The sequence below is a fragment of the Antrostomus carolinensis genome, unplaced genomic scaffold (assembly GCF_000700745.2).
Source record: "Antrostomus carolinensis isolate BGI_N321 unplaced genomic scaffold, ASM70074v2 scaffold50196, whole genome shotgun sequence".
NCBI classification, from domain to species: Eukaryota; Metazoa; Chordata; class Aves; order Caprimulgiformes; family Caprimulgidae; genus Antrostomus; species Antrostomus carolinensis.
Genome location: NW_010322240.1, coordinates 51,184 through 77,033, shown reverse-complemented (window position 1 = coordinate 77,033; position 25,850 = coordinate 51,184). Strand labels below are relative to the sequence as shown.

At 37.9% G+C, this 25,850-nt stretch overlaps 1 protein-coding gene across 1 annotated transcript in view; it reads right to left on the bottom strand.

Annotated features, from left to right (window-relative positions):
- Positions 1-23,080, bottom strand: part of BMPR2 (bone morphogenetic protein receptor type 2) — a gene marked incomplete at its 5' end in the record, with an annotated part of 49,098 nt that extends 26,018 nt beyond the window's left edge. Inside the window, 2 exons of the mRNA XM_010170155.1 lie at positions 21,427-21,606; positions 22,885-23,080. Coding sequence (XP_010168457.1) covers positions 21,427-21,606; positions 22,885-23,080 — 376 coding nt within the window. The remainder of the gene's footprint in view (positions 1-21,426; positions 21,607-22,884) is intronic.
- Positions 23,081-25,850: the final 2,770 nt, after the last annotated feature.

The following is a 25,850-nucleotide window of genomic DNA, read 5'->3' as shown; positions in this document are numbered from 1 at the left end:
ACAAACACACATAAGGAGATGGCCTTAAAACTGTGAAAGTAATGATGTTGTTTCCTTCTAATCTTTAAACATCTGAATATGAAACAATATTCAAAACATATTTTGAATATGGAGCGAGATCATATAATAAAGGACATTTGCACATAAGTTTCCACCAGATGTCTATATCGCTATTAAAGCCTTTCATTCAATACTTAAAAATCTGCCTACTCGTCCTGTAAATGACTCACAGCTGTCTATCTGTCACACAGTAGTAAATAATACTAGAAAATGTGTGCGTATTTAAATTTAGGTATGCATTGTATAAAAACATTTTGGAGAAACATACAATTATTCTATACAATGAAAATCTGTTTTAAAATCGTTACCTATGTTCCCACAGAATTTCTGCTATCAATATATCAGAAGCCAAGTGGTCTCACAGCTCACAGGTACCAAAATATTAATATTTATTTAAATTGCCTTATCACCAAGTAAGTAGCAATGTTAGTCTCCAACAAAAAAGGAAAACATCATCCTTTAACCTTCACAGCACAACAGTAACATCTGATTCTTCAAAACAACTACAGCTGTATGGACTCTGATCAAAGTTAGTAAAACCACACAGGGACTCAAAGATCTGCCTATACAGATCGCTTTAAAAAGAAGCGGAGTCTTCACGCCATCCTACAACTATTTCTTTGATGTGATAGGTTCAATATGTTCATTGCCAATCTGTTGCAGAAGTTGTTTTTCCATTAAGGAATCTTAATGATATTGCAGATGAGATCAGAAGCACGAGGGAAACCTTACGCAGTCACCAACACAGCGCGAGAGGGAAGGCTGAAGTGTGGGGGCAATATGGCCTTCAGCTGCAGATGACTGCAAATATGCTCCGCAGATTAGAAAAGGGACTTTTAAAGTATAATTAATTCTACTTGCTTTTAAAGTCACATTTCTTTTCACAGTGGCCCTGCACAACTTTCATGACAGCGATAAAACCTCAGTCCTTTGAAAAAACATACAATTAGCAATCTTTCCCAAGGGCCCAGAGAGCTTGGCCACAATCTGTTTATCTGTTCAGTCTCCACATAGCTTGTATCAAACATTTCCTAGGAATCTTTGACAGTGTGTAAAATGAGCTCTCATCCCTTACTGCATTCTAGCAGCACATTCCAACCAAACCAAAACACCCCATCAGGTCTTTTTTCTCCTCTTTTCTGGACAGTGACCAACATTTCTTTCCAGCCAACTGGCCACTACCTCATTGCTGATCCACTGTCCCACAGTAAGAGAGTTCAGTCTTCATCACACTAGAGTACATGACAAGAAAGCCTCCAATATAAACAAAATGACTTGAACTATTTTAAGTTAATCTTAAATTCATTCAGTGCAGGGAAGAAAATGTGAAAGAAAAAAAAACAAACCAGAGAACCTGTAGCAAACAAATCGCCTTTTAGCTACCATGGACATAGGTCAGACTTTCATAGATGCAAACAAGAATCCAAATCACACAGACTTCTACACCAATTTAATTAAATGCATTTAAACCCACATTTTTAGTTAAGCTGGAACAACAAGGATGGAATACCTTAAAGTTATATTCTACAGAACTCTACAATGAACTCCAGCAGGAGCTATTGCCAGGTTTCCATTAAACCTATGCACAGCTAAGAACGATGAAAGGAATAAAATAGCATTTCCTAAACAACTTTTAACATTCACCTAAGCTTTTATAGGTGCACATTTTAAAACAACCATTATCCTAATTTGGATTTATGAGCCTGTAAATTTGAAGTGAGGCTGCATTCTCCTGTAAGCTCTTGACAAATTATTAATAAAATTAAAATCCATGTTCAAAATTTGAAATATGATAGTATAAAATGTAAATATCTGATATCTGTCAACGTGACCACCTTCAACACTTAAACCAAAGTTAAGGTAAGGAACACTATTTCACACACAATTTTTGGAGGCACCCAACTGCACAATGAGGTTACCAAGAAAACTTCTGTGGAAGAGGATTAAGCACCTGGTGCTCACGCAGATAAAAAGCACAATGGGAATGGTATTTTTTGCGGGAGATAGTGCAACATTCTTTAACAAGTGATGCTGCCAACCAAGGGAAATTTTCTTTCATAAATGAAAACGGATGTGTTTTCCCTGGACTTAAGAACAAATCCCTGGTTTCTATCCTATTGGCTTAGATGAAGCAGAAAATTTGCACTTAGTTCCAATCATGCCATTATTTGAAGAAAAGATTTAAACAGTCACCAATATGTTTCCACTTTGCACTTAGCATCATCATATCAGACTGATTTTAACTTTTTACATAAAATCTTAAATACTTATTGTCATGAAGTGTCCTTTATGATGCATCTTTTAATGTTTTTCTCCACACCAGGAGAGTTAAAATTTTAATTAGTTTTTCACATAATCGCATCGCTGTATGGAACCAGGGCTGTAAGAAAGAACCAGACTCTCATGAGACCTGAAGTAACATCATGACCTGGCAACGATGCATCACCGATCCCATCTGCCTCCTCAGAGAATGTCTCGAAACATCACACAGCTTGGGCTGTATGCTCCAGAGCAATCCTGCTACAGCTAGAAGTCAGTCAATTCACAACGGCAGAGTTTCAGTGGGCAGACCTCTCTTCAAAAATCTGCTCTTAGAAAATGCAGTTTGGATTTGAGCTTTCTGGGCTTCATCTTGAAAAGGAGGACTCCCTCGCTGCCCCTGCAGCCAGGCGGTCCAAGGGGTGGAATCTCTGCCGGAGCCTCCGTTCTCCTCCGGGGTACCACCTGTCACCAAGCACCTGATCCAGAGCCAGGCTGTGGGCATTAGATTCACCTTTTTTTCTTTGTTTTGAAAAGTGAAAGCTGCACTGATATATGAAACTTAAAAATTAAGCATGTGTGGTAATTTCTTTGGCAGAGAAATGGATTATACAATCCCTAATGGCTTTTGCTTTGATGACTAGATACAGAGAAGTGAATTAGCAGCTTGTCACGTTTGTACAGAAGTAATATCTGAGCCGATAACAACCCAGTACAACTTCTCTTTCTGCCTTTTCTTCTGTGAGTTCAGGCATCTTCAGTGTAATTTCTAACGCTGCTGAATAGACCCTTTAATCATGATGTCTGTAAAATGAGTAGTAATTCAAAAACAAAGTCTAATTTAGATTATCTTTCTTAAGTTCTCTATATACCAATAAATACTTGGTTACTACATAGATAAAATAAATACCTTGCTTCTACAGGCAAACTGCATTTCAGTACACCTCAAACTTGCCTTCAAGCTAATGTGGACACAACCACATACTGGGGACATCTTCTATATTGAAATAAAATAGTCAGAAAAATGTCTTTTTAATAAAAAGGCTGAAAAAACCCTTTTACATTATCCTCTTATACTGATCTTGGACCAATGGGACTTCCTCCTTATCAAACCAAATGGTAACGTCAGCTTTCACATAATAGCATTCTTCCAGCATCTGTAAAAACACTGGATGAAAAAATGCATGTGCTGCAACAGAAAAAAAATGAGTATTTAGGAAAGCCTCTTGAAAGCTATTTTAAGTTATTTTAAATCCAGCAGGCTCAAGAGCTAAATATTTCATGTTTGCAATGTTCCCAGGCACTAAAAATAGAGCACAAAAAATGACATCAAAACAGCAAAACATCTATTTTTGTATGGGTGAGCCAACAAACAAAACCCCCCAAACCTTTTAGAAAAGGCATCTCTGATTCCACAAGCCTGCATTTCTCATGTCTTTGAGAGCTCCGAAGCCCAGGAACGCTGCCTACCAGTAAGTTGTGCTCCCCTTGCTCCTACAAACCCACTTCCCCCCTTGCCAGAAAGCTCCTTGGTGGGCAGGCTGAGCCAAGCCCAAGCAGCGTGGGGCGCCCGGCCTGCCCGAGCAGGTTCCGGCTGTGTGCACCCCGGGGGAGCGCCGGCACGGTGGGTGTCTCTGCTTCGGGCCAGTGGAGCCAGCTGCGGTGCAGGGACATGATGCTGCATCCTCCCACCGCCTGCTCCGTGCTGCCTGATCCCGCGCCACAGGCACACGGAGGACTAATGTCCTGTCAATAAAGTGGCACGCCTCTCACGGATGTTCAGGAATACTTTTTTTCCTGTCAACCCTGGTAACGGGCGATGAAATACGAACTGATTTAACAGACATGATTGTACGGGGTGTTTACTCCAAAATAATTTCCCTAAACATGCAACGAAATCTGAATTATAGCACAATTTTAGGCAACTAACCTGTTCAAGTAAAAAGCCAAGATCAATACAAAGAAACAGGGCGAGACTGAGTTCTGACAAAACCTTTCACTACACTTCTGGTTTATGTCCTAGTACTTCAGATTTAACGTCCTAAATCAGCTTAATACTGTAATCCTCAAGTGTAATCCTCTAGTGTAGCAAATATTTTAACACATAAACTTAACTTTTCCTACTTTCTTGAATTCAATAACATTTTTCTATACTTGCAGAACAACTCAGTACGGCATATGTTCTTGTATGCAAAATGTTTTGTAATTTTAAATTTGAAGGCATGTGTTACAGAGCTGCAGGTTAAACCTGTCTCACATTTTAGAAACACTGATGGGTTACTAAAGACTGTTTGTCTGGTAATACCAATTCAAACAACACCCATGGTATTCCAAGAGGTATGCATCTTCTCCAGCTCTTCCTGTCATGGTTTAGAAAGACAAAGTCTAACATCAAAGTACACATACCATTTTCCCATTACTCCTCCCTCATACTCTCTCCTTTTCCTCAGTCATCTTCTCTACACAGTCATATAATTTCTCACTTTTATCAGATTCTCTTTTTAGGACTCCAAAAATATTTTAAAAGTAATTTATAACTTTAAGACAACAATAATCATTACGTTTCTCCACCCTCTAACACTGCACTGGTTGGTCTTACCGGGTATTTCTCAGATGAAATCACTGTCAGAAGGAACTCAGTGATGAAGCAGAAAGCAGGAAGTTGGGGCCAGCCAAAAATCCCCCTCCTATCTTGCTCCAGGGTCCCCGAGGAATGCAGTGAATAGCATCGTCCCTTCTGTTCCTCCAGACCTTAGGCACTCTCATTCAGTTACCATCAATGTATCTCAGTCTCTCTCACTCCCATTCCTCATCCAGCTCCCATCCAGCACAGCACCATCACTGAAGTCACTCCTCTCCCTCCACTGCCATCCCCTGTGTCCATGCCAGGGAGCGGAGGCGGCCAGCAGAGCAGCTGAATGCCTCCTGGTTCTGGCCAAAAGCAGTCTCTCCTCCCCAGCTGAGAGGCCCTAGCAAAGGCTATTTTCCTCTATCCCTATCCTTACTTAAATGGAGATTCAGCTGGCTTCTGGGCAGAAGGAACCTCCTTCTCAAACACACTTCACAGGTATGAGATGCTGCTATTTGAGGACATCGTCAAGTAGAAGAAAATGAAGGACAGAAAAGGCTGTGGAAACCTGACAAGCCCAACAGAGCAGTCAGGAGGAGACAGAGGCATGGCCAGCACTCAGTGGGGCAGCAGCTGAAACAGCGAGAACGTCCTGGTGAGGAGAAAGGCTTTAACCTCAGGAGGACCCCAGAAGGATCAATAGTCTCCACTGACACACAGCTTCTGTTTCCAAGGCAACAGCTGGAGTGACCTTTTCCAAAAAGATAACTGCATCTTGTATGAGGGCACACAAGTGCACATTCAATATGTGTAAATGCATTTTTTTTCCTAAAAGAAAGAAAAATTTTCCAGAATTTGAAATACAAAGCAAAGAGAAACCTGGGTTCTGTTTCTGGCTCAGATATAGAACAGCCTGAAATCAGGTAATTTACTTTTGTTTCTTTGTGCTTTATGTTAGCCAGTTATATAACGGGAAAAACAGCCCCTTCCCTAACTTCAAAGGTTATTCTGATTCTTTTATAATAACAGGAAGATGAAAAAGACAACAATGATAAATAGTAATCCTTAGTTTGCACTTATGCAAAATCCTTCTATAGATCTAAGTACTTGATTTCAGATGAAATGCAGACATTGTTTGATGTTCACTTCTGGCAGCACGAGTGCCAGCTCCAGCATCCCTTGCCTCCTACTCCCAGGTGCCTGTTCCAGCCCCGCGGTGCCCTGACAGCTGTGCTGTACAACTGTGGTTATGCTGAGCAGGGAACTGGGGATGAAAGCCAACGGGGGAGACCATGGGAGGGGAGGAAGGAAGATATCTAAGGCAACACCCTTGTCAAAACAAATAAACATCAATCAAGTACGAAGGCTGCTATCAAAGCTATCAATTCTTGTTACACCACAGGTGTATGAGAAATACAGCTGACTTCACTTGTATAACATGTTCTCTCTGCCCTACAGTAACAAACTTGTTTCAAACCAGGAATAAATATTTCAACACAAATTAGAATATGTCACAGGGTGACATTTCATAATCCTATGGAACTGATTTGCTAACGATGCTGGAATCTGCACGACGGCTAGATTAACTTCACAGATTGAATAAAATATTTTTACATACTGAATGATACAGATTCTGTAACTGTTCTACTTTAAACATATTTTCAATGCAATTAAAATTTTTCCTAAATCAGTCCCTGAAGTTGTCATAGACCCGAGTATTGGTTTCAGCTGTTTTAATGATGCTGTACAATTGAACTGTAAGGCTGAGAATGGTATCTTCACAATACATTTACACAAATACTGCAGAAATCAGAATGGGAAAAGCAGCCTTTTAAAAAATTAATATAAAGAAGGCTTCTGTCAATTTGATTTACCCAAATCCTGAGTGTACCATGAAATCCTATTAAATGAATGCCAAAAATGCCAAGTCCCATTAAACAAATAGAAATCTTTTTTGTGAAACAACAAAATAAAATTAAACTTGAGACTGACTCCTTCCTGACAGGTGTTCCTGCTTTAACACATCACAAACTGTAAGCAGTCATAGCCAAGGTTCTCAAACAACCCTTCTGGTTCCCAGCTGGACGCCATCAAAGCACCTCTAGATTTCAGCAAAGACACTGTGAAACTTGCCCACTTTTAATACATACTTGTTTGGTCACCCAAAATTTAAGACACCTCCAGTCACTAGTCTTCTGAATTTTTTTTCCCCAACATTCTCACACTACTCTTAAAAGAAAACAGATTTAGGAATATGCAATTCTATAAGCTCTATTCAAGTGAAAATGCATAGCCAGGACAAAAATAAGGATTTATGACTGCCAACTGAAAGGGAAGACTTCAATCGACTTTACACTTTCAGCCTGCACTATGGTTTGGTGGTTGGGCTTTTTTTGTTTGTTTTTGTTCCTTATCCCTTCTAACAATTCACAAGTAATCTCAAGAGTTAGGCCTCTGAGCAGGTACCATCCTATTACTGTTTTAGACAAGAGTTCTGTTTCCCAATCTATCCTTTCAAAAAGGAAAACCAAGTGTTCTATGATGTCTGTGATGCTTACAACATACACTTTCTCTTTTTCTACCTAAACTTCCCTTTGCTGTAAGATTTCAAATCCAGGAAATGTCTGTCAGGAGCCCAGTTAAATGCAGTAATGTAGCAAGGTCAAGTACTTGAGCAGATTTCTACCAAACAATTAAAACATAGCTACATTACAGCTGTACGTCACTATACCAACTTCAAAAGGCATTTCCAAGTACATATTTGCTTCTCCAGAAGAAAAAAATTGCCGCTAACAGCACCTACCTGGTAACTATTTCATTTTATAATAATCTAGAATGAATGGAAAAGCCTGACTTCCAATCTCATTTCAAGAGCTCCATCATAACACAGGCCAGCATCGTGCCAATAGCACTTTTGGGAATAAGACTCAGCTACTGACATAACCCATTACAACGATTACAAATACATTAACGCGGTGAAGAAATTCATTATATGTTTCTGACGTCATTGTGGCACTGACCGTGCTAGGGTGTTCGCCAGGTCCTGCTTAAGCAGAAACTGTAAACGATTAAAAGTTATCATTTCAATTCTCCAGACTGATAGAAAAATCTCCACATTTACCAGTCTATGCTCACCTCCCAAATCACTCATAAATTAGCATGTAAGTGTGCAGGCATAAAATGAACATGTCTTTGATGAACATTTAGGTGACACAGCTAATTAAATATTTAACGCTGCACTCCCCCATACTATAGGAAACTGCTGTTCCACAGCAAACACAACATTCCACAGCAAACATAACATGGTGACCACATAGCCAGGACTCTTACTAAATGCAGGACTGTGCTCACCTCCACTTCTTGCTCTGTGTAGTCTACTACAGATTACACTACTACACACTAGCTCAGTGTAGGATCAAGTTCAGCAGAGCTGAAAGAAGCTATTCACACTAATATCTTTGGTACCTTATTTTACTTGGTCTATTCTGGAATATCCAGTGAAATTAAGGATTCACAATTTGAGTTTTCCCCATTAGCAAAATTTAATTATTCTTGTCTTCATAACAGATATCTAACACCCCAAGACTACTATAAAAACTTTCTCCCTGAAGTAGAGCTTGATGTTTTCTGTTTTACTTAAAAGAATAGTATTAAAAAAAAAAAAAATCCTGTTTAACTTATCTGTATAAAAACAGGAAAAATAATGTTAGCATACCTGAGCTTTACAGTTGAAATCTCAAATTAGTTTAAAACCTTTCCCTTGATGCACTCTCTCCCACTGCCATTACACGCTAACTCTTCTCTGAATGCTGGACAGCAGAAGTCTCCTATTTAACCCTCCAAAGCTGAGCAGGGTTAGCCCACAACTTCCTTGGCACTCTCTCATTGCAAGTGTGCCTGCCCAAGCACTGCTTGTAAGACCTGCGAGGCCTGTGGACAGCATCTCTCCCAGAGCTCCTGGCACAGTGCTCAGGAGATGTGCAATGCTTTTGGTTTGCAGTCCATATTTATTTCACCCACACATATTTTTAGTTTGCTCTGAAGATGCTATGAATGGCTCCACAGCTGGGAGTGTCTGAAGTAGATGTGTACAGTGCTCAGCAAACCCAAACCTACGTGTGGTGGTTGACACTTCCCAGCTTCATCTACACAGCTAACAAGTGCATGATTGATCTGCTGACAGCACTGATGAAGACAGAGAAGTTTCAGTTACTCTTCAGGGTCATTAAAAAACTTTTTCAAAGACCAGTTTTAATATTTTCTGTATGTCCACCTATCACTGGCTTCTGGTGTTTTCCTGTGCTTTATTTCGCAGTAAGTTTTCACCAAGTTTTCTCTGCTTTCCCACAGCATTGCAGAGCAGCAGTGTCTGGACCTGCATTCAAAGGAAGCACAGTGTAATTCACTGAGTGTAATTCACTGTGGCTCAGTTAACATCATCCATTTTGCCTCACTCACTGCAATTATATCCTCAGAGAATAGAAACAAAGGAAACAGAACTGCAGCTAGAATATAACCAATTTGTATTTGCTGCAGTTTAGATGTCTACATTTCAGGAGTTTGTATTCATGTGAATGTGGTTGTTTTCTCCACCCTTGGGGTTTTTTGTCTTTTTTTGTTGTTGTTGGGGGGTTTTGTTTCTCCTTTGGGGTTTTCTGTATGTGTCGTTTTGTTGGGGTTTTTAAACAGTAAAACCTCACATGTCAAAGGGACATATATATATGAAAACTTTATGTGTGTTTTATAACATTTGTACTAATTCGTTGGGTTTTAAACTTCTATTTCTGCATCCCACATGACTACTTTTAGAGTGAGTTAATGATTTAATGGGAGAAATAGAACTACAACCAAGCAACAATGATCTTAGTGGCTCCAGCTGTCTAGAGCATGCATCAGCCATGTATTCCTTCAGATACACACATCTAGTTTGTGAGGAGATTGATAGACAGTGCTCCAAAACATCACTCAAAGATAAATGGAAATGTTCTGATTTGGCATAGGGAAAAAAAAAAAAAATCAGTTTCACTGCTACAGCTCTAACACTCATATTTCCTGTACAAGTATTACAAAAGCGGTAAGTGCTTTTACACAGGATTCAAGGATATCTTACGCTTCCTCAAAGTATATATAATTTTGAAGTCAATACAAATGTCTGGAACAAGGAAATTTTTGGTAGTCCAGAAAATATTTACAGGCTTGCAACTAGTTCCTAAATGAGCCTCGTGCCACCAGTCTAAAGGAAGGCAAAAATCCAGGCCAAAGTTGAAAGCTGTCTAACATCATCCACAGATACTTCAGAAACTTTCAGGAAATACTTGGTCTAATGCCAAGAAATATATATGCAATATTTTGTAGGCTCAAGCTTTACAATAAACACATAAAATGGTAGTACTGAAACACTTAATCCACCTCACTGAAACCTCCAAAGGAATTTAAAAGAACTGGATTCAAAAACTCCTGTTCAGTCTCAGTGCAACTTGGTATCGGATGTCTTAGAAAAAGAAGTCCTTATTCAGACCTCTCAGAAAACGTCAAATCTCTCTTTCTACTCTAAAACAAGAAAGAAAAGCTAAGGCATTAGGAAGTCTTCACACTTGCCTCTTTCAGTATCTTTCCTTGCCCTTAGAGATTGGATTTCTAACTTCTCCCTTTAGACATATCTGTATAGCAAATGTTCATTAAACAATTTTGTACAGAAGAATACTATACAAATTAACTGAAACAAGGCAAAACCATATAAGTTATATTTTAAGACAAATTAATATATTGATTTCTTTCAAATTTTCAAGTGTGTTACAGAATAAGTATCTTAGTATCCCAAAATAAAATATTTACAATATCAAAACAGATTTCTGAGAAAGAAATGTATGGACTGCCTACACAAACCTGATGATGTTCATTATTTAGAAAGATCCATACCCATTCTGATATTGAAAGTATGGAAGCTAAAAAAATTCTGCAGATTTTACCAGCTGGCATTAGAAGTCAGATTTCCTATCACAAATCCAGTCCTAATGAGACTTGCAATAAGGAAAGTCTCTGTCAAACACAAAAATAGACACAACACTCAGTCTCCCAACTCCAGTGCTTAGGTATTAGTGTCCATAGCAACGTAGCACTGTTCATTGTATTTATTAAATACAAACCAGCAAAAATATTAATAATGAATTGTATATATCAACAACAGCTATTTAAATACACAAGGAAGGAACATTCCCAAACCTATCACAGAAAGTGAACAAAACTGCTGTGTGACTGGGAAGATTAACACCACAAAAACTTCAAGCTAAAATGAAAAGACACAAAGAAAGACTCAGTACAGGTATACAGAAATAGATGTGAATTGAGGAACTCTACTCTTTATATTTCATATGAGTATTCTTATAATATTTTCAGGAATTCCTCTCACCCTAACCTAACCTGTTCTATTAACAACAGTAAGCTTTCTTGGTTATATAACCAACACAAATGTCAATAGACTTTTGGTATCAACTTCACTCTCTGTTTGCTTGAAGGCTTTTCAATAGTACAGTTACATTAATAGGAATCCACATTAAGATTTTAGTGAATATACTGTTACCATCTCCTGTTTGGACACCAACAATAGGAGTTATTTGGTCTGAAAAGCGGCAGCTTTGAAAAAAAACTGCAATATGTGTACCATCAGGAGTAACATGACCAGGAGCACACTGATGCTGTGCTTTCCTGCCTGCAGTAGTTCCCCTGGATGCCCTGTCCTCTCTCTGTTTTTCAAACACATGGTTTCTGTTAGACAGAAGGCCAAAAGATCCCCTCAGACCTCTCTGACTTCAGTTCTTCAGAAATAACAAATACATCTATAGCCAGGATGACACGTGTCAGGACCAAGTTACCCAGTTACAAAACTTCACATTCGGGAACAGAGTTAGTCACAGGTTCATAATGCAAACACCTGAGGCACTTACCTGAATATGCCATTGGCTTTATTAGTAAAAAGGACATACGCCTTTCTTTGGAAGGAAAACAAATTTAAAACCCTGATCTCCAGCATCCATCCACACACAGAGATTTTCTCTGATACAGTGGAGGGAAATAGACAAACTGTAGCTCATATCAAGTACAGCTCCAAGAGCACAGTTGTGAAAGCAATAAAAAGAAATCAAATCACATAAAGAACAATGACTTTAGTGCATACATACAGAGGAAAGCACAGACAGTCCTGAGTTCAGGCTTTGACTGCAGCGCCCGCAAGCTGGACCCGACCCAGCAGCTGGGCCGGCATGGTGCTGCCCTGCAGCCTTCGCTCCCTGGCCTGGGGGAACGCAGCTCTGCCCACAGCCTGCTCCGCACTTCTCTGCACGAGCTGCCCAACATCTACCTGACATAATTCCAGCTCTTTCAAATGCTTTGTCGGAAAGTAATTCAACTGTTCTTAGAAACAACTTACTACATTGTTAAAAACCAAAAGCTTTATTTACCTACACCTCCTAAAAAGATTGTGCCAGACTGAATTACTTAGTGTTTCACCTTCAGACAGTCTCCTCTCTGAAGATGCACTGTACACAGTACCATAAATAAAGGGGCCAGAAATCAATGTTAAGTAATGCATCAGGTTTTCAAGATCACAATGTTTGCTAGATAAAGAAAAAAAAATTTACTCAAAAAGGCTCAAAAAGGAAGAGTGATTGATGACCAACTTTGAAGAGCCAGTTCCTTCTAATCATCTGTCCAGACTTTCAGTCCTCTCCGAGGAGGCCAGGTTCCATTGTGCTGAACCATGGATGCAACTCAGGTAAGACTGCAAAGCAGCTGGGCTAACAGAGGGCTATTCTGAGTGTACATTAAATGTCAAGAACAGTTGTAACAGTTCCAAAATCAAGGCAGTAAAATGTATTAGACAAAACCATTATATATGATCAGATTTTTGTCAGTAAGTTTAGCATACAGGACAGAAACAAGTGGGGCTTATTGAAAATGCCAAATTAAGGAGCAAGAAAAGACACAAAAGGTTTTCTGTGATCTAAACCCTATTCTGCACAGATGGGCTTAATAGTACTGAACAGCCAGTAACAGACCCAATATTTATAGCAATCTTCTGTTTTGCACTGAACAATTCCAGTCCCAAGTCTGCCTCTTACTATTTCAGTAGTCTACAGACAAAGACCTTTCTCACCATTACTGTACTGGGGACAGATAAAACTGGAGATGGGGTGCGGGTGGGAATTTATTAGTAGTAGCTGGCAGCACCTAGCAGTGCTTTATAACTGAACTTTGCAGGGTTCTTGTTTCTTTTAATCTTAACTCCATTCATTTCAACATTGTTAAAGAAAACCTGAGTAGAACCATGCTAAAAGTCAAATAGGAGCAACACGGTAGCATCACAGGAGAAAGGGGATTATGAGCAGCAGCGATCTCAGCAAGCCTAGCAGCCCCAGCCTGCCCAGGGAGATACAGCTGTAGTATTTTGAAGCTAATGCCCTCTGTCAGGAGCTGCAGCAGGGGAGAAGCCTGTGCACACCCATTTCTGCCACTCCTGCTCACTGCAAGAAGCTTTTAGCATGCCAAGACATTGAGAGGGGGATATCGACAAAGCTCATGTGAAACTAAATGTTGTTAGAAAAAAGAACAGAGACATGGACAGATAGAATATTCACAAAACATAAGCTGTGTTTTAATTTTGCTAGATAATGACTACAATGTATGGTACCTTGGCTAATTCAGTCAGGATGCTTTGTTGAGGAGAGTTACCTAACCACATTCGCAAGTCTCCAAAGGAGAAACGCTTCCATGGTGCTGCAGTCTTAACTCACTCTGAAGCATCCAGTCTCAAAATTTTTGGAGTGGAATAGTTATTATTTCTCAAATTATCTGGGTTGCTAAATAACAGCACAGGATTTGTTTATAATAACACTGATATTGTATATATCATATTTGTGTATTACATTGCATACTGCAGCATCTGAATAAAGACAAAGAGTATAGCAGCCTTGTCTGTTCTTCATTTTTCCTTGAGATGAGACAAAACAATTCCTTATCTACTACCTTTTTTACTTACAGTTCCATTTTCCACTGCATTCTTTCCAATCCATTCTGAAAGAGTCCCATTCTTATAAGCCTTATTTACTTTTGTCTTGTGTCTATAATGCATTCACAATAAAGCCTCACCGTGCATTTTCACTATTCAAAACCCACCAGGATGCAGTCCTGTGAAACCTGCTCTAGATGTACCTGCTTTGGCAGTGAGGTTGGACTAAATGATCTCTAGAGGCTCCTTCCAACCTCTACCACTCTGTGATTCCGTGACTGACACAACAGATACCTGCTAATTATGACGCTGAATTTATTATATAACAATATAAAATCAGACAATACTCAGCATTCCTTTAAATGGAAAAATTGTATTTACTGTATTTGTATTACCCAAAGATATCTGCAGATCTTTAAATTCTTAGAAGTGAATAAAACATACTAACTATAAGAAACTAATTTCCAGTGGAGATGCAAATTAGTGCCTCAAAAACTGCACTTAATACAAGAACTGTGAATCACCTATTTACAGATACTAGTTGGCTTAAGATGTATGCTTTCTCTACTACTGAAGGCGGCAAAACCCACCGATTATATTTCAGAAAATGGATGGGTTCTTTCTTCATTCTAGACCCTAAGCTCAAATAAAATACTTGCTGTGTAAGTACCAGAAATATGCAGGACACTTCAAAGATGACAAAGATGCAGACCAGACAATTATATAAAATGAATAAGCTAAAAGTTTTTTTCACATCTACTTGAAGGAGATCTCTAAGGACTCTAAAGTAAAATATTTTTAACCCTCTGAAACAAAGTGTAGTTATAGCTCTAGTACTTCAAAAACACACTACTGAAATGTCAACATGAAGATAAAATCCCCCTTTGCATCCAAAAAGCTCTTTTTTAGATTCCAACAGATTTTTAAAAGAACTTTGCAAATTGTTCTTGGACCTCCAGGTCATAACAGAGTACTAATGCCTCCTGGCACAGCTCTGAAGTTACCTTGTACAGCTACTATCAAGCGTGCTCCAAACAGCAGTTTGATAAAGCAATAGGGAATGCACTCACTAAAAATAAATAAATAAATAAATAAATAAATCAAGGGTTTTCTTTTGGTGAAAATAATATTTGAAATTTTTCTCCTTTTTCAAATAAACATGTTTGTTTTTATTTTATTTAGCACAGCGTTTAGCATTTTGTGGGTTTGGTGCTTAAAAGAAATTTGAAAACATTTCCAAACACTTCAAAAACATTTCAATTTCATCTTCCCGATTAAATGTTTCTGTAGGAGAAAAAATTTACATGTATAGTTTTCTGTCTAAGTAGGCTTTTCCTTCACATCTAACATTTCGTATTCAGACTCCAATCGCACATCAAAACTTTACATTTAAATTCAGTAAAGATGCAAGTTTAATCCCAGGAGAATATAATGTCTTAGTTAAAACATTAAGCGCTGCCACCAACAATCTTTAAGAGATTCTGCTTTGGATATACCAGTTTCTAATGAGAATCACTGAACTGCAGTTACTCAACAAGCATTACCAGTTATCTTGAGTGACTTGCAAAAACTTCCTCCGATTCTACAGGAACTACGGCTTTCACTTGAATTTCTATATAACCTGCTATACTAATTGCTTTAATACTTTGCTGGCTACCTGCATCAACTTTCACTTCTACTTTTTCTCCCCTACATTAATCCATAATACTATCACCTTTCCCTTAGCTGCAACAACACAAGAAATAGCCTTAATTAGCATACATTTCCAAAATGTTACCACTAAGTATCTGTAGCAATGTGCACCCTGTGTCACAACCTCCTCCACAGTTAATTAATTTCCTGTAACCAAATAAACAGCAAAACATAAATACAAGAATTTCTTTTAAACATGCATCAAATTTCAGACAGAAAGGCAACTGAAGCTTCATGAAAACACACATTTGTCAACAGCTGGCCAAAAATCCCAAACATTTCATCATTATGTCAGTAACTTAAAGAACTATTCCCAAGAAAAATCCCCTTTTCATTTTTTCCCCTCTATGAACTGCTCCACATATAATCTCTTTTAACAAAGATACATATTTAGAAATCTCCATGCACATTCATCTGTATCTCCTTCAGCAGTTCAGCATCTTCAATTTTTACAGTGCCCTAAAATAAGCTCCTAGGAGGCACAATATCATCCTCTTGCATCAAATACTTAGCTGTCTCAAAGTAAACTTTTTTACTGTCTTAATATTTCCTCCCCTGCCTTATAATATAGTGAAGGTACATTAAAAACATATCTTTATCTCTTCACTGAAGGGAAGATGTGCCTAACTGATTCCCTCTCATTTCAAGTGCACGCGTTTTAAACCTCGTGTGGACCAGTCCCACCTCCATCTTTCAAGAGAGAAGATACGCCACCTTGCAAAGGTTTGTAATTTTCCCTTTGCTATACATCCAAATCAGCTGAAAAAAAAATTATCATGCAAATAAGGGAAAATGCTTATTTACAGAGCACTTTCTTAGATTAGGCAGAATAGAAATTAAAGACCAGCTCAAACACTGGCTACAAACTTAATCAGATACTGCAAGCAGAACCCTGATGAAATAAATGCATTTCAACTACAAATTAATATTGGATGCTGCTCTCCGGAAAAAAGCAATTCAAGATAACAACTGAGAGAGTGAGCAGGGTTACAACTTTCCAAAATTAGCCTGACATGATCTAAATCAACTTCAGTGGGAGTTACATTGGGCCATGAAATGGCCTCAAGCTGCACCAGGGGAGGTTTAGATTGGATATTAGGAAAAACTTATTTAGCAAAAGGGCTGTCAAGCACTGGAATAGGCTGCCCAGGGAATTTGTTGAGTCACCATCTCTGGAGGTATTTAAAAGACATGTAGATGTAGCACTTAGGGACATGGCTTAATGGTGGACTTGGCAGTGTTAAGTTTACAGATTGACTTGATGATCTTAAAGGTCTTATCCAATCTAAATAATTCTGAGATTCCATGTGCCCACAGCAACATGAGTTTAACTGCTGCCTCTCAAAAGCAATAGTTCAATGAAAACTGTCTGTTACTACCTTAATTAACCTGACCCAGCCACATATGTTAACAATTACTTTTTTTTTTTTTTAATGGTAGCATTCCTCAAAGTTTCCACAGAATCCTGTGGGCACTTAAAGATAGAAGGCTGGCAAAGAAAGGACAGGATGGTATCATCCTGGAAAGATAAACCCATCTATCAGTGTTTTAGCATAAAGAAATACCATCTTCCTTTGCTGTGTGAGGCAGTTTATTTATATCCAAATCTCAGTGCTCTTATTCAATATAAGTTTCCAAATCCTTTAAAAACTGAAGCCATTATTTGTTGCTATGAGGAGAAAACCTCTACATCATTTCAACAATAACATGTACCAGTAATGTTCAACTGTTGCTGCCAGGGGTTTTTTCCATGTATTATGCAAATACATCACCTGTCATAGAAAAAAAATATATTCTTAACACTAGTTTAGCTGCTGTAAGATTCATTTATTTGCAGTAACAGGAATGCAGCCTTGAGGGGGGGAAAAAAAAAAAAAGAAAAGGCTTTGTTGCTTTCATCTTGATGTTATTTTAACGTGAATGTTTCATTACAGCAATATATCTATGACCACTGAGGGAGATAATTTACCTCTTTAGCTACTTAAATCCTATTTAAATGGCCATTATGAATGATTGTAAAACTAATAAATTTGTCTTCAAAACAGCCTCAGAATTTAGGAAGCCTTTTGTAGACATGAGAGGCAGATATTTAACAAGTCTCAAAATAAATATTTGAAAAAGCTGATACAGTAAACACATATGTCAAAACATTTACTCAGGAAGCCATAGTTGGTCCTTTTTAGGTCGGGTTAAGGGGTATATATACACATACACACTGGCTGAAGTTAAGATGGATTTTTTTTTTCTGTTTTTTTTTTGTGAAAATACCAGATGGAAAAAATAATGAATCTATCCATGAGTAATTTAGCAAAGCATGAGAAAGCATATTTTTCCCCAAAAGTGCAAGCTTAAGTTGCAAATGAGAGGTTGTTTTTGACCTTCTGCATTTTAGTAGCTTCAAACTCCACAGGCAAATCTTCAGATCTGAAATAAACACCATTCTCCAACCTCTACTCCTCCTGGCATCAGGAAACAGCTGTTTGAATCTTTGCATTTTTAATACCTCCAGACTGTGGGCTCTAGATTACACCCCATCCTACAGCATTTGCAAAATTCTAGCTGGAGGGACTAGCAACCAACAACTACTCAAATCTGCCTGGATTATCTTTAAGATAGAAGAGAAGAATATTATGACTATTTAGATAAATGATTGCTTTAAATTACCAGCTGCACATTAAGAAGCAGTAAGGATTAAATTTAAGGTTTCAAGAACCTGTTTATCCTTAAACTTATATTTAATTTTTATAAAAGTTTTGTTACCAGATAGGATGGATTTCTTATATTTATGTCCTGACCAAACGTGAACTAAAAATATATATATATATATATATTCCATTCTACACAGAATTGGTTGCAAGATAAATGTGTTTTGATACCCTGAAAGACAACGACATAAAAATTAAGTGAAATATTTAAAAGAAGAATTGCTGTATTTTATGACAACAATAATTTGTTACATCTAACATATTAAGATCTTAACTAACTTACTTTTAACCTTCTCGAATCACTATAGACTAACTACATCTATCAATACACCACCGATAATTATCCTACAAAAAACTGCAACTAAAAGATCATATAAAGCAATTTTTTTATTCCTACATTATTTTTCTGGATAGATTTAGATCAAGAGCCTAACAGTATTCTGCTGTTTTCACAGATCCTTCATGTATGTGCAAGGAAATAATTTTAAAAGAACACCTACAATCTTCCCTAATAATGAAGTTTTAAATTGACTAGGTTCATCAGTAGTGTTTTCAGGTTCTGTTAGTTTTTAAACTATAGCTGAATTTCTACTTGTTATTCCAGGAACTTTTTTATTCTGAGTGATTTTACTGGAAATCAACAGAATAATATTTACAAATATTTAGTTAATTGTTGTCTGAATTCATCAGGCTTCATATAATTAACCATACACTAATCACACCTGCTTTTAAATGTACAGGATCACAAATACAGTTCTGAGAGGCCACATACCTTATTTTCTGTCATTCAAGAACTATTCCATGTACACCATTTTTAACGCCTTATCAAAAATATAGATGAAATGCTGCTCTTATAGTTCATGGGCTGTACTGAAATAACCTTCTGCAGATTTCCCATATGGCCATGACCTGTTCAATTTAATAATCTAAAAGGTATAGTGATGCAGATTGCCCCAGGCTGTGCAGCTAAGCTTACTAGCGTCCTTAAAGCATTCTGACAACCTCAACAGAAAGGTTGAAAGAGTGCCCACGTAAGGTATTTAGTAGGTCATTCAAAGCTTCCCAACAATTCCATAAAAATTCAATTTGGCTAAAGCAAGAATTTTGTCCTCAATGATGAGGTAGCAAAACTAAATCTTAACAGCAACAAAATGGGTCTAGAAGTAGTCAAGAAGGCTGGGAAAGGGACTGTGGAGACTCCAGTACCTGGAATGGGGGTCAGTAATGTTGCAGGGGTCTGTGTGCCACAGCCTCTCTCTTTTTTCACCCTCCCAGCTTCCTAGACTATCCTCTACCTCCACAGTGCTGCAGGTGTACAGGATTCACACTGCCAGGAGCAGCCCTGTCCCTGTCAGACGCAGCAGTAGTAGAACTTTACAAATAAAACACCAGAGTGCATATGAGGCCATCCATGCTGCTGGAATGGCCAATCTCCATCTCTTAATCTAGTCAAAGCAGACAGACAACTGTGTTAGGCAGCAATCTATTTTGCTTATGCTTATGCCTAAAGCCAAATTTGCGTACTATGAAAATGGAAGGTGACAAAATAACACAAAATAGTTTGAGTCAGTAGAAATGTATGCTGCAGCACTCAATTACAGCTGGGTGAATTAAGGACTATGTTACAAATTTAATTTTTTTTTTCCACCCTCACTTTGCAAGTCAAGCTAGATCTTTCAGTATTAAAAATTCCACTTAAAAATTATTTGAAGATCTTATCACCAAATAACTGAATTAATTCAGCTTGTAATTTCTACCCTTGGAGAATCACAAGCACAAGTCATTTTGTAGGAACCTTGTCTTCCTGTTTTGGAGGTAATGGAAAGGGACAAGGAATTATCTTTACACCTTTTTTTCCTCCTGTCTAAATCCACTGCACAGCACTAACTCCAGTCACATTTGGGGAGCCCAACCAGATGACTATTACCAGAGTCAAGTAGAGTCTGTTCTGCATTGCACAGTGCTGACCTCAGACACTGATTCCAAATGGTGATTGTTTACTGGTTCTACAAATAGTATCATTAGCCAAAAGGCACTATGTCTTACCTACTCTCTTTACCCATTTATACTGTATACACTTTCCCAGTAAAAGGTCGCTTCTTTTTTTTTAGCGTGTCAAGTCCTCATTTTGACCAAAATTGCTTACAAAGACTCCCTCCTACAGCTACTTTTGAAAGTATCAGTATCTTCACTATCTTAGAGTTTAAGTTAATTCAAGTATCATTCCTAAACACAAACTATTCTTTTTGCATTCTATAGCTGTAAATACTATCCAATTAAATGCATAATTGATAAAGAACTCTCAACATAAAGAAACCTCCATTTACATACCTGCCTCTATTCAAATTCTCTTTCACAATTCTTATTTAGAAAAGGCTATCCAAATGTTTTGATTAGGTCACTAACTCAGCTTCTTTACAGGTTCTTAATTCTTAGAACACAGCATAACAGCATGTCTGCTAGTCATGATCTTGCTTCTGTACCAGGAGGTTAAGTGGTCTGATCCCTTGATTTGAATCCATACGCTATGTTGATTTTATAATAAACAATTTAATAGATAATCTAATCTGGAAGAAAACTACATTGCTTAAGCTAGTACTCTTTGAATGTTATGCCAAAGTTAATCTCTGCCAGAGATATGCAAAAGAAAGCAGTAGGATTTCAAAGCACTGTAAGACTGTTGAAGAGAATCTCAACAGCCTGATACAAGACCGGTTCTACCGCTCAAAACTATCTGTGAACCATAACTGAATAGACAGGCCAGACTTTTCAAATGTGACATAGTGTTAATGAACTTGTGTTTAGCAGAAGTCTGAATCCTTCTGAATAGCCCCACAGGCTTCAAGTTGGGCATCCAAATACCAAAGCACCCAAGATTAGAGACCATTTTAGAAAATGTAATCTGCATTCAGCAGTTGCCTATACAAACAATTATCTTGTAAGTATTTAACTCATTCTTTGCAGAGCACTGTGGAATATATAAACATTATAAACTTCATATGGAAAAGCTCTGTTCTGTTTGCTATTTCTGTTGCATATAATAGAAAGGTTTTGCATTTTACAGTACCAATGAAAGAAGGCTCTTTCTTTAAATTATTTAAACCACAAAGTGACAGAGGTGGAAACATCTGACTTACTGTAAGGTGTCGTATCAGTAGGGTCAGGAGGTGGAAAATTTTCTGTGAAGTTGACATTACACAAGTCCGTACTACAGCAGCAGAAGCGGTATGTTCCATTCTGAATCAAGGAAGGGGTAGTTGTAACTATACACTCCTCAAAGTGACACTCTTGTGGGTCTCCTATATGAGACCAGCAACCTGTAAAAAGACACAAATTAAATAATTATTTTTAAAGTAGGTATAAAATTAATTCTATTGCATGGACAATTAAACACACCTACAGAAATCCATACATTACCCAGCTAAACGTTACAGAGTGGGGGGAAAACAGCTGTAATTTGCTTGTCTGACTTCACTATGCCCTTTTAAACCAACAACTGAAGAATTTCTTTCAGAATTTACCACAGCCAAAGAGAAGAAATATCGGCAGTGACAACAGCCAACATCAGAGGTGTCCAGCTGTCAACCTCAATATGACAAAATCTGAATCCTTGAGCCTTCTAAGCAGATGTATGCCATTCCTCATTTCTCTGACACCACAGGCAATAATATTACCACCCTCTGGCCCATATTCTAGATGAAATTGTGACCTAGTCCTCTCCTTAGAGCTAGGTCACAAGACTTCATCTATACTTTTGTGCTTCTTGTGTAATTTCTAAAAATTCTGTCTTTCCTCATTGTCACCATCCCTGGGCTCTTCTACAGGATCACAACTTCTTGGTTAATGCATGCCCTTTCTCCCTGCAGCAATTGTTCCTTCTCAAGTATGGTCAACAGCAGTTAAATGACGCTTACACACAAATGCGCGTAAGGCAGAGGCAGAGTTGGGGCAGAGGTGAGCAGCCAGACTGCTTCCTTCAGCAGGCTACCAGATCAAACATAAAACAACAACATTGAGTACAACTGCACAGGATGTTTGTAAATACCAGTTTTCACTCAGCCTTCTACTACAGTAACTGGTATCCAAGTATACAAGAGCAGAGTCCCACACATACCTCCAGCAACTGCAAGACACTTCACCCCTCCCTATCATCACTCTCCCTGCAGAATACCAGCAAACTGACAGTGATACATGACAGCTTTGTGCCATTTCCTTCGGAAACAAACATCCAGTCAATATGAATATCCATTTTTAATGAGACATTTATTTTTAAATTTACCATTATATCAATACATATACTGAGATATACTCAAGAAAGCCATCTAACTCTGGACTTCCTAAGTAACAAGCAATTTGAGTGGTTTTTCCTTAACCTACACACAAATCTTTTTGGTCTTTTTTAGAAGTAATTTATTTCAAACAAACTTTCTGTTCATATTTAAAGTTGCTAAATGGGAAGTTCAAAATTATGCATTTGTACAATGCACAAACAAAATGTCTGGCTTTGCAGCTGTGCATCTTTATATTAGCTGTCCAGATCACAAAAAAAGTGAAGAGTAGCAAAACTACTGCACTTACAATGAAGTGTTACATACCTTGTTTTACAAGATGTATGTCTCCTTCTCGTGTTTTTTCCCAAAGTCCATAGCAGGTACTACCTTTCATGCACAAAATTGTGCCATTCTCCTGGGAGATTCGGCTCTCACTAATTCCATGGTCCTGCTGATATGGGTCCTTAAATGCACACAACCGCTCCTCGCTCTGCACAGCTTTAGACAAAGAAAGAAATATATTTTTTTACCAGTGATTTTATGCATAAAATATTAACTTTAATAAAAGCATAATTAAGGTCTTCTGGAAAACTACATTCAAAACTCTCCTCCATATCCATTCTTTAAACCATACTCCAATAATCAGAATAAAAAACTAGGTCTATCCCATAGTTACTTTCATAAAGAGGACAAAAAAAATCCTCAGCAGATGGTTCAAAATGAACCTGCAAATGTTTGAAGTTCACAGGTGCAGAAGAAAAATGTCATTGCATAGGCTGCATCATTTGTCCTCAAGCATAAGTTACGCAACTGTTAGCTGGCTTCTTCAGCAACCGCATGCATTACTTAATTGTTTCGAGATCCTAAACCAAGATGATAATTTTCAGACTGCCATCCAACCCAGTGCCCACCTAATTCAGAGGGTTTTCTCCACTTTCTTTCTATTGACCTTTCTCTTCTGCATGTTATCCAGCTGTTGCACTGACTTTACTTCTTTTTGCTCAGCAACCTATCAGTTTGGGCTCTTTCACACACCTTCCTTAAGGATCACCAACAGAAATACTAACAGCTGAATAAAACCCATGCGATTGACCAGCAGTTCTGGGAAACACTGCCTGTAAACAAGAGCAATGCTGCACACACAGTCTGCATGTGGAATGTCCAGCAGGAACATTATAAAATATACAAAGAGCACACAAAAATAAATACCCATGATCACCTGAAAAATCTTTGGGGTTTTTTATTAAAACAAAACAAAAACCATTCACAAAAAGCATACTGAATTTTACAAGAATATTTAATCAACAAACTTCAAAAATTTACTATCTTAAGAACTCATAAATTCTATCCATATGATTACTGCTTTTATATATATATATCACCGCAATTAAAGGACTCAACCATGCTGATATGTGTCCGTCATCTTTTCTTTGGGAAAAGTAAACACACTTAAACAATGAATTCTTTAGAAAGGCATCAAGTCCAAGACAAATAAATCCTAGATTTGTAGTGAAGATGATACTTAGAATATTTTCATTATTCCCTTAAATGATTTTATAAAATGCATGGAAAGCAAGGTGTGTAATTACACGGCACTTCATAAGTATTTTTCAGTAGTACCACTCAGCAAGCATCCAGTCACAGTAAGAATTTGTGTTATGTATCTCAACGACTAGATTTCATCCAGCTCTTTAACTCCATGAAAGCATTGATAGTGAAAAGATGCAAGGTGAAGTAGGCTGGCCTTTTGGGAAAACAGATTTTGAACCTTAAATAAAACTGCAGCATACATAACTGCAAATTATTAAAGGTACTCTATACTGGATATGTATAAAACACCTCTTCACCGAGGTTTTATTTATTTGATCATTCTGCAGCACTGGCCCCAAAGAAGCCATGTTTCAGCAAGGCAGACCTACTGCAAAAATGCTGTTTCACTGTGTCACAGCACAGATGACCGGGTAACAGAAAGACAAACCAAGAGACTCTGATAGCTGTCTCACTCCTAAGGCTGTTACTATTCATTAAGGAGTCAAAATCCAAAATTCTCTTATGCTGAGACAACCATAAATTGCTGCACCATCCAGAAAAGCAGTCTGTCAGTTTATTCTCTGGCAGCAGTAACTAAAATGGATCAGTTTAGCTTATCTTTTAGTGGCCTGCTAGTGCATGTACAATCAGTTGAGCTGCACGCTGGCCCAGTGGCAGTAAAACTCTCAGCTGAGGAGACAGGAACTTCTTAAGCCACTGTAATTCAATCACTTGCAGCTCTGCATACTGCAATGACCTGGCCGGCAGTCCATGCTCCTCACTCACCTCTTTGTACACTGGTCAGAGTACAATTTACACTTTATATCTGGAACTAGAGTTCTGAAGTGATAAATACGTTTATTATAAAGCAGTGGTTTGGTATTCAGAAACTCAGTTGCCTCAGTTTCATATCTTACTTTTTTTCTTTCTAAATGAGAAGAGTTAGTCGAGTTCCTGAGGACAAAAAGGTCACACATTAACAGCTAGCATATGCTGCCTCAAGCAGTACTCGCCAGTCACACGTAGTAGTTTTACTCTCAGGAACAGCTGAGTATGCCAGGCGTGAAGCATCTGTCCTGCATTCTCTGCTCCATGACATGGGACTGGCCAAGAAACAATGTATGAAAGGACAGTACTGGAGCTGACTAGCTTTTTGAAAAATCGAAAGGAGAAAAAAATTATCATGGAAATATAATTTTCAAGAGAGAACGAGATAGAATTATACAGCCTTCTGAAGCATGACATATCTGCTCCTAAGGACACTATGAAGGTTTTAAAATCAGTTGCGTGTGATAGTTGAGTGGGACTAAGGTCATCTGAGATGTCGGCTGTTTACAGAATGCTCAAATTGCTGCAAGATAAGCCCTTTCATAATTTGCCTTTATTGTGAAAAATAAATTAAAAAGAACAGATCTTACAAAGCAGCCACACAGATTTGATTTCCTTATCAAAAACCTGTGGTTAAAAAGGAAAAAAAAAAAAAAAGTAATTCCAGGAAAGTCCATTTTCATAATACCTCAGTAGGTTAAAAAAAAAAAAAAAAAAAAAAAAAAAAAAAAAAAAAGTAGTTTAACCACTGAACTAATGGAGGGGGAAAAAAACAAACAACAAACCACCCACCTTTTGTTTTTGCTTTCTACTCAGAAATATAGTTCCATGTATAATGTCTGTGCTACAGAGACACAGACAGCTTTAAATGCCTACTTTTCTAGTCTCTTCACCTTTCTATAAATCTTAGATTCAAGGTTGAGAGGCAAGAA